Source organism: Mytilus edulis, chromosome 6 (genome assembly GCF_963676685.1).
Source record: "Mytilus edulis chromosome 6, xbMytEdul2.2, whole genome shotgun sequence".
In the NCBI taxonomy this organism is placed as follows: Eukaryota; Metazoa; Mollusca; class Bivalvia; order Mytilida; family Mytilidae; genus Mytilus; species Mytilus edulis.
This window is the reverse complement of record NC_092349.1, coordinates 19,108,985-19,126,677: the sequence shown is the minus strand read 5'-3', so window position 1 is coordinate 19,126,677 and position 17,693 is coordinate 19,108,985. Positions and strand designations below refer to the sequence as shown.

At 32.8% G+C, this 17,693-nt stretch overlaps 1 protein-coding gene across 1 annotated transcript in view; it reads left to right on the top strand.

Moving 5' to 3' along the window:
- Positions 1–8,348: 8,348 nt before the first annotated feature.
- LOC139527304 (nose resistant to fluoxetine protein 6-like) overlaps positions 8,349–17,693 on the top strand; it is a gene marked incomplete at its 5' end in the record, with an annotated part of 33,060 nt that continues 23,715 nt past the window's right edge. Inside the window, 3 exon segments of the mRNA XM_071322657.1 lie at positions 8,349–8,843; positions 11,307–11,452; positions 14,976–15,054. Coding sequence (XP_071178758.1) covers positions 8,462–8,843; positions 11,307–11,452; positions 14,976–15,054 — 607 coding nt within the window.

Sequence of the window (17,693 nt, the reverse complement as noted above, 5' to 3'; positions counted from 1 at the left end):
GAGATGAAAAAAATGGGGGGGGGGGGGGGGGGGGGGGGGGAGGTACAATTTTTCTCATTTCAGATTTTAGAAATTAAAATTTCTTCAAATATTTTTTCGTTGAGGGGATTAATATTTAACAGCATAGTGTATCGCTCAAAAGTAAATATTTTTTTAAGTTCATTAGACCACATTCATTCTGTGTCAGAAACCTCAATCGAATTAAAATATTGATCTCTGATTACGTTATACTACATATGCAATCTAATTAAAATATTGATCTCTGATTACGTTATACTACATATGAGTAGTATAACGTAATCAGATATCAATATTTTAATTAGATTGACGGTCGTATAAAGCTGCGCCCTGCGGAGCATATGGTTAATTCTAGTTTCTTTTATATAATTCGGAATTTAGTATGATATCTTTTACCACTGAACTAGTATAAATTTTTGTTTAGGGGTCAACTGAAGCACGCTGTTTTGAAGACCCATTGGTGGCTTCCGGCTGTTGTCTGCATGCTCTTTGGTCGGGTTGTTGTCTCTTTGACACATTCCCCATTTCCATTCATTTTTATTCTATGTTGTGTTTAATTTTAATGCTGTTTTTTTGTCTGTTTGTCTTTTTCTTTATTTTTGACTTTGAATTGTCAGTTTATTGTGACTTATGAGTTTGTATGCCCCTTTGGTATATTTCGCTACTCTGTTATGTATTATATACTAAATTTTTGCAAAGTTAAAAACAACATATCAGTTCTATTTATACTCCCACGCTACACCTTTCCTGCAGCTTTTCCTGCATGCATGTATCAAATTTAATTAATTAATCCAGTGTATTCTCTCTTTAGTAAGTGTTTTGACTAGTTTGTGATATCGAAAACCCTGGAGTAGTAATTTTTCAGTAACTTTCGCCAAAATCTTATACGTTGATACATACACGCGTGAGCGATTTTAATAAGTTGAGATATATCAATTATAAACACAAGGTAATGTCATCATCCATCTAAAAATGGATAATTAACAAAAAAGGAAATTAAGAATCATCTGTTTTATCATTATATTTTGGTATTAAGCCTCCCGTTAATGATATAGATATCAAGATCCAGGAAAGGGAAGTGTTCATTGTTAGTATTTGCTTTATTTAAAGTTATTAGCTCAACATATTAATAAATATCTTTAGTGTACATACTCACGGGTGTCATTCGGTTTAACGAGAGAAATGATCGTGAAAGAATATCTAACGGCGGTCAAGTATTGAGAGACGATCGTGAAAGCTCTGGTAACGGATCGTGAAAGACATTTCATGTAAAATCTAGTTCAGAATCTTTGAAAAATTCGCTTAATTTTCAAAACGCGGAACAAATCCGAACAAAAAATGATGTCTGTCAAAATGGTTTAACTTCCTCATCATAACTGTGAAATAAGATAAAGAAAATATGCAGTACTTTATGAAAAAACACAAAAGGCGCAATGCATGTCCATGAAATTAATTCACAAATAACACGCTTTACGTACCTATAATGGTCATATTTCAGTTTATTATGATATATTTGAAATTTAAACTTTGGTGTATCTGATTGTACAGTAGAATTAAAGTACATTCTTCCCTTAAAAGCACTAATTTGTATATGAAAACCTTGAATTTGTTGAATTTCCATCAAACTTGATCGTGAAAGATAATGCGTGACCAGACTTAATACTAGTAATCAGAAATCTGTATTTCTTTTACCATTTGATAAACCTGCAACGGGTTGAAGCCTGTAACTATTTGATAAGGATGAACATTAAAACTATTATTTTTTTCTATTCAACACTTTACCCTCGAAAGTAAAAAAAAAAAAACATCTAAAAACGTGTCTAAATAAGTGTGAAAGATTCAGCTCTGAGAATCGGTCAAGTGCTATTCAGGCAGACCGACATTATTTAGCAAATAATATGGACTACAACGTTTAAACCAAAATGATATCCATCAAACAAAAAATTACAGCAAAACAGCGTCTTTCATGAGTAATTTTAGATTAAACGGTAACCAATATTTTGTGCAACAGTACTTTCTTAAGTTCTTTGTATACAACGCAGATGTGGATTGATTTAACCATATACTACAGACTATAGAATACCAGAGTGCAAATTCTGTAATGTCTCGTCGTCTTTACTTATGATAGTATACTTGTTGAACGTCTATAATATCAAGTGTTTTACTAGAAGTGTCAAATGCACTTAAGATTGTCAATGGTTCGTAAAAAGAGTTCAAGGTCAGAATACCATGCCATACAGATCTCTACAAATATCCTGTACACCAAATAAATGTGTTCCGATTCTTAAAGTGCCTTAGAAACTGACAAATGTAAAAGTTATGCTTGGCCAATTAATTCGGAACATAAGGTCAAAAGTATATGAACCCTGACCGACAGCCAGACATAGACATCTTACTATCAAGCAATATATCAAATACAATTGAAGCCATCATGGTCATATATGAAACATGCAGACAGACATGTACACCATGATGCATGATAATGAATTAGATGTTATTTGAAACCTTGCAGAAGTCGAAAATGTTTACCTTACAATCATAACAACAGACAGTTATCCTAAAGCTTAACGAATCCGCGATACGGACTTGACCACAAAATGAATCTTCATCCATGAAATGAGGCAAATTCGGGGTCAGGTGAATCCTGTCTGACGGACATGTAGTTTATAGGATCCAATATACAAAATGTGGGTATCCTATAACTCGTGATAAGTGAGTACTTCACCTGACAATAAAAAGCTTCATCCTACAATCATCCAACTAGTTTACATTTCATTTTCTGAAATATTAATACTTTGAAATGCTTAAACCTATTGAGGATGTTGACCTATCTAGCTTTTCTCAATACCAATAACAAATATTAATTATGATATAATTGAAGAATAATTTGAACATCTTCGTAACATCAGATCTTTCACGATCCTTTTCACGATCTTCAAAAATGCGGTACGTGATCTTTCACGATCCGAAAAATCTATTTTTGTGTAAATAATTCTTTATTTACCAAGTTTCAGATTATGTTTATACAAAATACATATGAGAACCATTTGATTAATTCATTTAGAATGCCCTTATTCGGATAAAAGTAGTTTTTCTAGTCGAATTTGTGAAAAAAATCATGTTTGTTTTCATTTTTTATTTCATTGAAATGTCGAGAAGCAATCTGCCTTTTGTTGTTTTGTACTATGTACTTTTACAAATGGATATTCTCACATACTGATCATAATGTTGCCCATTTTGACAGACAGTTTTATTTTGTCGTTAATTTGTCTGTGTAACTAATTAAATTAGAATATTTATTGACCTTTCATATGTCTTCTCGATTAAATGTCTTTCACGATCCGTTACTAGAACTTTCACGATCGTCTCTCAATACTTGACCGCCGTTAGATACATTAAACCGAATGACACCCGTGATACTGAAGTCGTCATTATTGAGAGCCAATATATTATCTGAAAGTACTAGTATTATTAAATTTTTGTATCACATGTTGTTTCGATGGGCATGGCTTTGCTGATAGTTTAGGCATAAATCGTAACTCATATCAAATCAGAAACAGGTTCGTATATATATTTACACAAGATGAAAATGTATACCCTGCCGATGATTATCCTGCTTTTCAATAACATATGATAAAATCACCAAAAGAATAGATCAACGCCCTATATTATTGAAAACTTTCATTCTCCAATGAAAATTATCATCTCGGTGTTAAAACTATAGTAAGATATACAAGTTATATTCGGGTAAGTTGTCCTCAATTTGTATCTAATATATATATAATAAAAAAAACACCTCAAGAGTTTTCGAATTGATTTTTTCACTATTTGATCGAGACCTCATGCATGCAGAGTTCTTATAAGTGTCGTTTTGTTATTTGTCTTAGTAGGTCGCTATCTGATTGACGTACGCAGAATAGGAGACATGCAGTACAAATACTGTATTAAATGTCTCTGATATAAGGAAATAAGGCTCGTATACATGCATTCATCTTGACATTGTACAAGGCTATGTTTTTCTTTCACTGTTTATGACGTCTTTAAACTAAATCCATTGGATGTTGGATGTGTACTGATTGATAATTTACTCTTATATGCATGATTTTTTAGTTGTTTGTGGCTTTGAACTAGCTGTCAGTAACTGTTCTGTTGTTTGGATGTACAAGTACGTACCCGGCCACGTCCACTCTGTTTTTGTGAGATGTGTTTCTATTTGTATCCATCTGTCCAAGGTTAAGGGAGGGTTGGGATACCGCTAACATGTTTAACCCCGTATGTATGTGCCTATCCCATGCCATGAGCCTGTAATTCAGTGGTTGTCGTTTGTTGATGTGTTACATATTTGTTTTTCGTTATTTTTTGTACCGTGATAAATTATATATATATATGTATATATATAACTCGTCTAAACATCAACCCAACAATGTTAGAGCTGTAAATTTGCTTTCGCAAATTTTTGGTTCTTCCCTCGCCGGGATTTGAACCCATGCTACTGTGATATCGTGACACCAAATCGCCTGCACTGCAGCCGTCCCACTAGACCACACGACCACATGGGCTCTCAAAAAAGAGCTTTCGCTGGCCGTGTGTTACCTTTCCTCGTCAGTTTTAATCTAGCGGCGTACTACAGTACATGATATATAAGGCATGAAGATGTTATTGTTACAGATCAGCTAAATTATCTATAGTAAAGGATCCTACAAATTAATGTAATATACAGTCACAGAAAATAATTATATTTATAAGTACGTCTGAGTCAGTGACAACTCTACAACAGATGTATCCATCGGATCGCCATCAATGATGGTGATACATGGCTGTGTACATAATGTATATATAACTCGTCTAAACATCAACCCAACAATGTTAGAGCTGTAAATTTGCTTTCGCAAATTTTTGGTTCTTCCCTCGCCGGGATTTGAACCCATGCTACTGTGATATCGTGACACCAAATATATATATATATATAGGCCTCAGTTTAGTTTTCTCGTTTGATTTTTTTTACATTTGTGATTTCGGGGCCTTATATAGCTTACTATGCGATATGGGTTTTGCTCATTGATGAAGGCATTATAATAAGTATGTACATTTTTGTACTTGGGTGAGGTTTTGGAATAACATGAATAAGTGTCAAATGTTCGGACTCCTTGGTGTTTTTCCATACGATACCAGGTCAAATATTTTGCCCCATAACACCTATTTATCTTTTAACAGAAGACTTAATAGCTCATAAAAGGTCATTTGACAAAATTTAAGCAGATCCTTAATGTTCCTTCTTTTAATTTGAGACCCATATAATGCCAATTCAAATGAAATATAAGGTAAAAGTCAGAGTCAGCCGTTTCCCGCCATGTTTAATAAATCAAATATCTCGAAAAGGAGCTCCATGACCTATCAATATTTTAGCTTTTTTTATCCTTAACTAATACTCTTCCAGGTTAAAGTATCAATATAGAATTCTTGATTTTGGTGGATTGTGAAGAGTTGTCCGCTCATTGGCATATATATTAAATCATACCACTGGCATCATCTTTTTTTATATTCATGCATTCATCCCCCTCTAATTTCAATATACTCTACGAATCTAAATGTTGTAACAAATTGATTTTTTAAAAATATAATATTAACATCAAGTTTGGTTTAACAGTGTTGTTCGTTTCGCACGAAAATCTAGATTATAGTTTTACACTTTTGATAACTTTTGCGAAGTTCAGCATTTAGACTATTGATCACTACTGTATCTCGATTTACAGTGTGACTGTCAGGGAGTTACAATAGTCAAATAATAGTAAATCAAATTTCAGAAATTTCCACGAGGATCACAAATTTAATATCGTGGAAAGAAAATCAAATCTTCAACTGAGTACTTACCATATCATAGCTATGTGTTTTTGAGATATTTTTTCCTTAATTGCTACGAGGGTTTGGATGGGATTAAATGATTAAAGACAAATGCCCCTTAAAAATGAAGATTAGAGAATAACGGGGCAAAAAAATGAAGATTAGAGAAATGCATGGTCTAATTTTTTGAAGATTATAGAAAAAAGGGGTTCATTTTTTGAAGATTAGAGAAAAAAGTGGTGAAAATTAAATGTTTACAGAAAAACAGACCCCCCCCCCCCCCCTATCCAGACCCTCATGACATTGTATGACTGAGTATGCGTATGATTTTGACATCTGTCTGATACATTGTCATATAAACTTCAACTAGTACAATTCAAATCAAATAAAATCAAATCATTTAATTGGTGTAAAATCCAAATATTGGATTGTTACCAAGATAAACATGACAATCATTACAAACATATAATATCTAAATTTAAACAAAATTCATATTTCTATAAGACTATATATTCAAATGTTTTGGAGGAGGTGATACCTTTGCAAATTTGAAAGTACAAGTACAAACATTCATATTAATGCAATTGTTATAAAATATATTAAAAGTACTATAAGAAAATATAAAATAGTTGTAATTTATAATTTAATAATACCCCCCTTTTTGTATTTTATGCAATACACTATGCTGTTGCATATTTACCTCAATCAGAAAAACAAAAATTGTATCCCCCTTACACCCCCCTCCAAATTTTTTTTCACCTCCCCCCACCCTTTTTCCAAATTTTTTTTTCTCTCCTTCAAGTTATGGTCATCATGGTCATAATCTGGATTCAAATTTCAATTGGAGATGCAACCATATAACTATATATACCCATTTAAATGCATCTTTTTAATTTAAACGTCTTATACATATGTAATAGAAAATTAATACATCAGCATAAATTTAGAAGTAACTTCTTAAAGTAAACTGACAGCTAACCACCTTAAGAAAATACAATTTTTCTTTATACATCATTTTAAAGCAGTGTAAGGGAGGTAATCCAACATATTATGTTTGGTTTACTTTTGGATTACCTCCCTTACACTGCTTTAAAATTGTCTTAATTGTCCATAAACAATTGTTTTTCCCCCTTTTTTGCCCCCAATTCTGAAAAAAATTGAGCTATAACCCCCCCAAAGCCATTCCTAACCATCCATTTGTGGTATGGAAACTTGTGGAATAATTTCAGAGAGATCCATATACTTAAGGGGGCTCGCAGGTCTAAATCAATTTTTTTTTCGCTATATTTTTCTATAAATGAACTCTATCTTATACTTAATAGAAAAATAAAATTGAAAAAATGGGGTCACTGTTTATTTACACTCACAAACTGCCTTCTAAAGAAGCACACATTTTTGTAAAGGTACTTTTTTCTGTTGAACTAATCGGAGATATAAAAATAATATCGAAATAAAAAAAGAACTAAATTACAGATATTGCTCAAATTTTACAAGAGTTTAGTTCAAGTACAGCTTCTTTGAAAATTATGATAAAATATATAGGTCATTGATGAGTTAAAAAAGATATTTCAATGTCAATGCCAAAAAATGGCATTTTTGCACCAAAGGGAGATAATTTGGAGCTTTTTCAATGACATCTAAATTTTTAAAGTCATCTGGGGCCAAATCGAATTGAATTTTTCAATGATTTTTGTACCATATGATAAAGTAACAAATAATAAAGTAAAAAAGAAAATTTGTTATGAAAAAAATAAATGTTTTTTTTTTTCTGATACTTTTATACCCTTGAGCCTCCTTAAACACAAGTTATTGTCTAAAAACTAGAAGAATGCCTTTTTGGACCTCTTTTATGCCCATAATTACTAAACTGTTCCGATCATAACCCTAAAAGCAATCCCAACCTTCCTTTAGTGGTTATATTAAAACCTTGTGTTAACATTTTATTGATTTCTATTTACTTATACTTAAGTTATTATGGGGAAACCATCTGTCTTCTGACGACGCCGACGCCAACGTGATACCAATATACGACCCAAGAAATTTTAATTTTTTCGGTCGTATAAAAATCTGATTCTTTTTTTATGTACTATGAGGACAAATTTATAATTTGCATCAAAACTCGTTCATGTTGCTGTTAGAGGAGAAAAATATATAAACAATAAACAACAATGTCCTCGCCATTTTGTAATCTATGCCAAAAATTATGCCAGCTATTATTTAAAAAATTTATGAAATGTATTTAATATTATTAATACTTGGATGCTTTAAAATTGTGTGTGTGTTTTTTTTTCATCAGAAAAAAGTCAAATATTGAATAAAAATACCAGTGAAAAAAATTGATTATGATTTAATCTTAATACTAGATTGATATTTAATCATAACACAGAAAGTCATTATGACATTGTTACTTTCTTATTTTTCAGATTACAAGACCACACTCAAGTGATAAGAACAACATGATACTTATTTTATCTAGACCCAAAGTTGATACAAACAAATCTATTTATAGTGATTCAATATCACATGGTTGTTTTGTCATTGCCATAAACAGTATTTTTAACTGCAGTTTTATTTGGATATTTAGAACAATGTACATCTAACAATGAACAAAATGACAGATTTCTGTATATTTTGCCTGCTGATCCTTGCACCATTTTCTGCATATGTCAGTGCAGGTGAAGAAAACCTGATTTGGAGGAATACTTATCATCAGTTTGGCTATGGTTTGAAATATCAACCGGAATCTCAGCACAAGACAGTGGAATATAATGATGCTTTAGATCTGTTACTTAGAAATGGAATAAAATCTCTACTGATGAAGAAATCTCAATACTTGACAGGAGACTATGTTGTGAAGAAATCTCAATACTTGAAAGCTAGTGATTGTGCTGTGGATCCAAACATGACAGTATCTGCAGTCTGTATGAACGACACATTAACGATGATTCAGGATATAATCAATGGAACAACCTATGCATTTGATAGTAGGTATATGAGGGTGGTAATGCCCTTTACCGTCGGGCGTCAAATGGTCATTTTTGGCTACCGTTAGCGTCAAATTGGTTAAAATTTGACTGCGATTCGTCAAAATATACTTATCACGATTCGTCATACTGTCATATTTGCGAAAAAGGTAGCGTGATTTGACAAATTCAGCTGGTTTTTTTATTGTCTAAAAGACGAAATGAAAGAAAGTGCACATTTTATCATCATGCTCAAAAAATTACCGTTACCATCATTTGGCAAGAATTTTTACCGTTATACATGTACGTCATGAAGGCACCCCTATTACTACCCTCGTATATCATGTATATGGTAAAAAAATATTAATGAAAATTTGCATCATTTAAGCTAAGAGCAATCAAAATAATTTGTTTACAGTTATAAACTCGATGAACATTTAATCACTTTTAATATTTTGAATATGAATGGGTTTTGTGTCTTTGATGGACTTTTCGTTTAATAAAAACTGTGAATCACCGGTATACATGGTATATGCAAAATGTGCTTGTTAAACAACAAGAAATATCCTTCTGCTCATTACTTGAGCTATATTGGCTCATAAATATGTGTAATTTGAGAATACTGTATTTAGCCATGTACATTATATAGTACACAGTTGTTTCATTTGAGTGTTAAATAAAGGCAACAGTAGTATACCGCTGTTCAAAACTCGTAAATCTATGGACAAAAAAACAAAATCGGGGTAACAAACTAAAACTGAGGGAAACGCATTAAATATAAGAGGAGAACAACGACACAACATTAAAATGTAACACACAGAGAAACGGACTAAGCATTAGACAAAATTCGATGAGAATAACAAATATAACATCAGAACCAAATACAAATTTGGGATAGAAAAGTACCATGACACGTCTTATAGTAATGTGAATCAACACTCAAATATAAGAGAAAACAAACCACACAACAGAAATACAACGTTAAAATGTTACACACACAGAAACGAACTATAATATAACAATGGCCATTTTCCTGACTTAGTACAGGACATTTTTAAAGAAAAAAAATGGTGGGTTGAACCTGGTTTTGTGGCATGCCAAACCTCTCACTTTAATGGCAATGTTAAATATAACATTAAAATGACAACATATTCTTTTTCATCCCTCTATAATTTTGGAAAAAAAAAGTTTAAAAAAAATGAATTAAAGGTAAAATTGAAAAAATATGAAAAGTAAAAAAGAAAATTAAAATTAAAAAAATAACAATTCAATTATTAGAAGTCCAGTTCACTATATATTGCTATCTTAGAAGTTCTAAGCAAGATCTGAAGCCAAAGCTGAATTAAAGATAGTAGGAAGGTTACCATGGTTACTGTTTAGTTACATTAGTGATTGGGAATGATGTTACAGTGTATAGACTCCTGAACATGATCATGATGATCATTATTATTTATCTACATGCATACATTTGTACATGTAGCTATTAGTTTATTCCCATAATCTGATAATGTGGACTCCTTGAACATTTTTATGCCCCACCTACAATAGTAGAGGGACATTGTGTTTTCTGGTCTGTAAGTCTGTTCTTCCATCTGTTCGTTCTTCCCTCCATTCGTTCGCCAAACCGATCCTTCGCCTGTCCCTCTGTCCTGCTGCAGGTTAAAGTTTTTGGTCAAGGTAGTTTTTGATGAAGTTGAAGTCCAATCAACTTGAAACTACAAAATGTAAGTACACATTTGCCCTTTGATATGATCTTTCTTATGTTAATGCCAAATTCGAGTTTTTACCTCAATTTTACGGTCCACTGAATATTGAAAATGATAGTGCAAGTTTCAGGTTACAGTTTTTGGTGAAAGTTTTTGTTCAAGGTAGTTTTAGTTTAAACATATGATATGATCTTTCTAATTTTAATGCCAAATTAGAGTTTTTATTCCAATTTCATGGTCTGCTAAACATAGAAAATGATAGTGCGAGTGGGGCATCCATGTACTATGGACACATTCTTGTTATTATCTATCTAATTATTACTTTGTTTTTGAAGTGCTGGACTCCTTGAACATTTTTATTATCTAATTATTACTTTGTTCTTGAAGTGCTGGACTCCTTGAACATTTTTATTATCTATCTAATTATTACTTTGTTCTTGAAGTGCTGGACTCCTTGAACATTTTTATTATTTATCTATTTATTACTTTGTTCTTGAAGTGCTGGACTCCTTGAACATTTTTATTATCTATCTAATTATTACTTTGTTCTTGAAGTGCTAGACTCCTTGAACATTTTATCATCCAACTAATTATTACTTTGTTCTTGAAGTGCTGGACTCCTTAAACATTTTTATCATCTATCTAATTATTACTTTGTTCTTGAAGTGCTGGACTCCTTGAACATTTTTATTATCTATCTAATTATTACTTTGTTCTTGAAGTTCTGGACTCCTTGAACATTTTTATTATCTATCTAATTATTACTTTGTTATTTAAGTGCTGGACTCTGATGGGAAACCTGGAAGTGGTATAAAGCATGGAAACCTGATATGGACCGGTAACCATCCACAGTGTAAACAAGCCAGGGGACAAGGTTTTAATGGGCAGATGTGTTCTGTTGTCACTAATGCAGGCTACAGCCAGGTAAATGGTCTGAGGACTAGGTTATCGAAGGGGGGCAGGACCTTTTTCGGGACATCAGGATCGGATGTTTTTAAGCTTAGGATTTTTGGATTGACCCTTTCGGGATGTCAGGATTCATTTCTTTTAAATTTCGGGATCTCAGGATTTCATGACCCCTCCAACCTCAGACCCCTCCGACACCCCCTCACAGTTATCATCCTTTGGCTTTTGTTGTCTATGAAAAAAAGTTGCTAGTATGATTAAAGTGTTTACTATTTTCTTATCCCAGGCATAGATTACCTTAGCCGTATCTGGCACAACTTTTTGAAATTTTGGATCCTCAATGCTCTAAAATCATTGAACTTGTTTGGCTTTATGAATATTTTGATATGAGCGTCACTGATGAGTCTTCTGTAGACGAAACGCGCATCTGGCGTACTAAATTATAATCCTGGTACCTTTGATAACTATAATTTGCAAAAATATTTTCGTACACTTTCACAATTTATTTCTTGATATGTTATGCATGAAATATTAAGTAAAGGGATGAAATTACTAGTTAAAAAATTGTGTTCTCTGCCAAATCAGGCAAATCATGCAAATGTCAGACTGTCAGTAGTATAGACAATCAAAACTAAGGGACACAACGCTCCAGTGGTCAAATGTGTTCTGGTCTATATACTTGTTTTTGAAATGTGTTCAAGGGGTCAGATGTGTTTTGCACAAGGGCAACTGCAAACTACATTTCTGTAAACTTTAAGGATTACGTTTTCTGTCAAAAGATTTTCTTAACAAACTAACCACCAATAACAAAATCTTCAGGATATCCAAGTTATGATTTAGTCATGTAATTCTTCAGCAAATTATTTTTTTCAAACGACCTAACATTCACGGAAATAAATTCTTTAGACTTGTTAGAGATCTCATTGAAATTTTAGTTCTATAGACTTTTTTGGTTAACCTATAGAAAGTTAGCTGATTTATTTGTTCAATGTACAAGCTACAGATCGTGTCTGCCTTTTATGTTTGTTATAACAAAATTGTTGAAAGTTCCAAGATCTCTTAAGATATACATTTAGTATACACTTGTAGTTATCAGTATTTTCAAAAGTTATCTATAGTTGTCTTATTCCAATTTTTGTAAATTTTAAAAGTTACATTTTTACATGACTAAGTCCCATCACTTTGCGTCCGTCGTCCGTCATCGTCCAGCGTCGTTAACTTTTACAAAAATCTTCTCCTCTAAAACAACTGTGCCAAATTAAACCAAACTTGGCCACAATCATCATTGGGGTATCTAGTTTAAAAAATGTGTCCGGTGACCCGGTCAACCAACGAAGATGGCCGCCATGGCTAAAAAATAGAACATAGGGGTAAAATGCAGTTTTTGGCTTATAACTCAAAAACCAAAGCATTTAGAGCAAATCTGACATTGGGGTAAAATTGTTTATCAGGTCAAGATCTATTTGCCCTGAAATTTTCAGACAAATCTGACAACCCATTGTTGGGTTGCTGCCCCTGAATTAGTTATTTTATGGAAATTTTGCAGTTTTTGCTTATTATCTTGAATATTATTATAGATAGAGATAAACTGTAAACAGCAATAATGTTCAGCAAAGTAAGATTTACAAATAAGTCAACATGACCGAAATGGTCAATTGACCACTTTAGGAGTTATTGCCCTTTATAGTCAATTTTTAACCATTTTTCGTAAATCTTAGTAATCTTTTACAAAAATCTTCTCCTCTGAAACTACTGGGCCAAATTAATCCAAACTTGGCCACAATCATCATTGGGGTATTTAGTTCAAAAAATGTGTGGCGTGACCCGGCCAACCAACCAAGATGGCCACCATGGCTAAAAATAGAACATAGGGTAAAATGTAGATTTTGGCTTATAACTCTTAAACCAAAGCATTTAGAGCAAATCTGACATGGGGGTTTAATAATCTATTTGGTCAAGATCTATCTGCCCTGAAATTTTCCGACAAATCGTACAACTGGTTGTTGGGTTGCTTGCTGCCCCTGAATTAGTAATTTTAAGGAAATTTTGCAGTTTTTGCTTATTATCTTGAATATTATTATAGATAGAGATAAACTGTAAACAGCAATAATGTTCAGCAAAGTAAGATCTACAACTTAGTCAACATGACCAAAATTGTCAGTTGACCCATTAAGGAGTAATTGCCCTTTATAGTCAATTTTTAACCATTTTTCTAAAATTTTAGTATTCTTTTAAAAAATCTTCTCCTCTGAAACTACTGGGTCAAATTAAACCAAACTTGGCCACAATCATCATTTGGGTATATAGTTCAAAAAATGTGTGGCGTGACCCGGCCAACCAACCAAGATGGCCACCATGGCTAAAAATAGTACATAGGGGCGAAATGTAGATTTTGGCTTATATCTCTGAAACCAAAGCATTTAGAGCAAATCTGACAAGGGATAAATTATTTATTAGGTCAACATCTATCTGGCCTGAAATTTTCAGACAAAACAGACAACCTGTTGTTGGGTTGCTGCTCCAGAATTAGTAATTTTATGGAAATTTTGCAGTTTTTGGTTATTATCTTGAATATTATAATAGATAGAGATAAACTGTAAACAGCAATTATGTTCAGCAAAGTAAGATCTAAAAATAAGTCAACATCACCGAAATGGTCAATTGACCACTTTAGGAGTAATTGCCCTTTATAGTCAATTTTTAACCATTTTTCTAAAATTTTAGTATTCTTTTAAAAAATCTTCTCCTCTGAAACTACTGGGTCAAATTAAACCAAACTTGGCCACAATCATCATTTGGGTATATAGTTCAAAAAATGTGTGGCGTGACCCGGCCAACCAACCAAGATGGCCACCATGGCTAAAAATAGTACATAGGGGCGAAATGTAGATTTTGGCTTATATCTCTGAAACCAAAGCATTTAGAGCAAATCTGACTGGAATAAATTATTTATTAGGTCAACATCTATCAGGCCTGAAATTTTCAGACAAAACAGACAACCTGTTGTTGGGTTGCTGCTCCAGAATTAGTAATTTTTGGAAATTTTGCAGTTTTTGGTTATTATCTTGAATATTATAATAGATAGAGATAAACTGTAAACAGCAATTATGTTCAGCAAAGTAAGATCTAAAAATAAGTCAACATGACCAAAATTGTCAGTTTACCCCTTAAGGAGTTATTGCCCTTTATAGTCATTTTTTAACAATTTTCATGAATTTTTTGTAAATTTTTGTAAATTTTTAGAATATATTTTCCACTGTTATTACTGGGCCAAGTTCATTATAGATAGAGACAATTGTAGCAAGAAGAATGTCCAGTAAAGTAAGATCTACAAACACATCATAATCACCAAAACACAATTTGGTCATGAATTTATCTGTGTGGTTTAATATGCACATAGACCAAGGTGAGCGACACAGGCTCTTGAGATCCTCTAGTTTCTTGTTATCTCCAAACATTATTAACAATGATTAAAGTATGTTTTTTTTATTTATTTATTAATTCCCAAAGTTATGTATAGTAATTATTTCTATTTTTACAGTTGAATTTGCATTTAAGTTTTGGAGCCTGCCTACCAGACTCGTGTTCTGAGACAGATGTTGGACTAATTGTGTGGGATGGTAATGTAGTTATTATATTAAAAATTAAACTTTGTTTGATTTCAACAAAAATTGTGTATATGGGGTTCTTTGATATATGCTTAATCTAACCATGTATTTAGATTTTTGATGTTTGGGACCGGTTATCAGATTGGTCCACATTGAGGCCTAAAGGGTCCAAAATTGAACTTTATTTGATTTCATCAAAAATTGAATTCTGGGGGTTCTTTGATATGCTGAATCTAACCATGTATTTAGATTTTGGATATTGTACCATAATAGGTAATGTCCAATTTAAAATTTAAAGTTTTTAAGTTTAAGTTCTTAGACCACATTCATTATGTGTCAGAAACCTGTGTTGTGTCAACTATTTAATTTCATTCCAAATTCCGAGCTGTATCAAGCTTGCATGTTGTGTCCATACTTGCCCCAATGTTCAGGGTTCGACCTCTGCTGTCCTATAAAGCTGCGCCCTGCTGCATCTGGTTGACATTTAAATTGAAATATCTTTTTTTACTCATCAGTGACCTATATTTTAAGCTCACCTGGCCGGAAGGGCCAAGTGAGCTTTTCCCATCACTTTGCGTCCGTCGTCGTCCGTCGTCGTTAACTTTTACAAAAATCTTCTCCTCTGAAACTACTGGTCCAAATTAAATCAAACTTGGCCACAATCATCATTGGGGTATCTTGTTTAAAAAATGTGTCCGGTGACCCGGCCAACCAACCAAGATGGCCGCCATGGCTAAAAATAGAACATAGGGGTAAAATGCAGTTTTTGGCTTATAACTCAAAAACCAAAGCATTTAGAGCAAATCTGACATGGGGGTAAAATTGTTTATCAGGTCAAGATCCATCTGCCCTGAAATTTTCAGATGAATCGGACAACCCTTTGTTGGGTTGCTGCCCCTAAATTGGTAATTTTAAGGCAAATTTACTGTTTTTGGTTATTATCTTGAATATTATTATAGATAGAGATAAACTGTAAACAGCAATAATGTTCAGCAAAGTAAGATTTACAAATAAGTCAACATGACTGAAATGGTCTGTTGACCCCTTTAGGAGTTATTGCCCATTATAGTCAATTTTGAACCATTTTTCGTAAATCTTAGTTATCTTTTACAAAAATCTTCTACTCTGAAACTACTTTGCCAAATTAATCCAAACTTGGCCACAATCATCTTTGGGGTATCTGGTTAAAAAAATGTGTCTGGTGACCTGGCTGTTCAACCAAGATGCCGCCACGACTAAAAATAAAACCTACGGGGTAAAATGCAGTTTTGGCTTATTACTCAAATCCAAAGCATTTAGAGCAAATCTGACAAGAAGTAAAATTGTTTATCAGGTCAAGATCTATCTGCCCTGAAATTTTCATATGAATTGGACAACCCTTTGTTGGGTTGCTGCCCCTGAATTGATAATTTTAAGGAAATTTTGCAGTTTTTGGTTATTATCTTGAATATTATTAAAGATAAAGATAAACTGTAAACAGCAATAATGTTCAGCAAAGTAAGATTTACAAATAAGTCAACATGACCGAAATGGTCAGTTGACCCCCTAAGGAGTTATTGTCCTTTAAAGTCAATTTTTAACAATTTTCATAAAATTTGTAAATTTTTACTAACATTTTGCACTGAAACTACTGGGCCAAGTTCATTATAAATAGAGATAATTGTAAGCAGCAAGAATGTTCAGTAATGTAAGATGTGCACATCACCATCACCAAAACACAATTTTGTCATGAATCCATCTGCTTCCTTTGTTTTATATTCACATAGACCAAGGTGAGCAACACAGGCTCTTTAGAGCCTCTAGTTTGTTATTGTTTATTCCGATATTACCAATATTTCTCCTATTAGTTCAACAGAAAAAAAGGACATTAACAAAAATGTATTTTTATTTTATAAAGTTTAATTATAGAAAAAATAGCAAAATCCTATATCAGAAAAAAAGTTGATTTAGACCCGCGAGCCCCCTTAATAGTTCATTAAAGAAAGGCAACAATAGTTATTAATGGTACCAGGCTTAATTTAATACGACATAAAGTGCATTTCTTCTGCATAAGACTCAGCAGTGATGCTCAGATAAAAAAAGTAAGAAAGTTGAAAAGTGTTGATGACCCAAAATTCCAGAAAGCTGTGCCAAATGCAGCTAATGTTATCTATATGCCTGGGATAAGAAAGATGAAAAATTTACAGTAATTACCGGTAATCATAAGATAACAATGTAATGCATTGTGTAATTGTGCAATGTAATGTAAACCCCTTAACAGGAAGGATTGCGCCTGATATACATATGATGAAATCATAATCAATCAATCAGTTTAATTGAAGTCTGGAGCTGGCATGTCAGTTAACTGCTAGTAGTCTGTTGTTATTTATGTATTATTGTCATTTTGTTTATTTTCTTTGGCTACATCTTCTGACATCAGACTTGGACTTCTGTTGTTTTTTTTGTATTATTGTCATTTTGTTTATTTTCTTTGGTTACATCTTCTGACATCAGACTCGGACTTCTCTTGAACTGAATTTTAATGTGCGTATTGTTATGCGTTTACTTTTCTACATTGGCTAGAGGTATAGGGGGAGAGTTGAGATCTCATAAACATGTTTAACCCCCCCGCATTTTTGCGCCTGTCCCAAGTCAGGAGCCTCTGGCCTTTG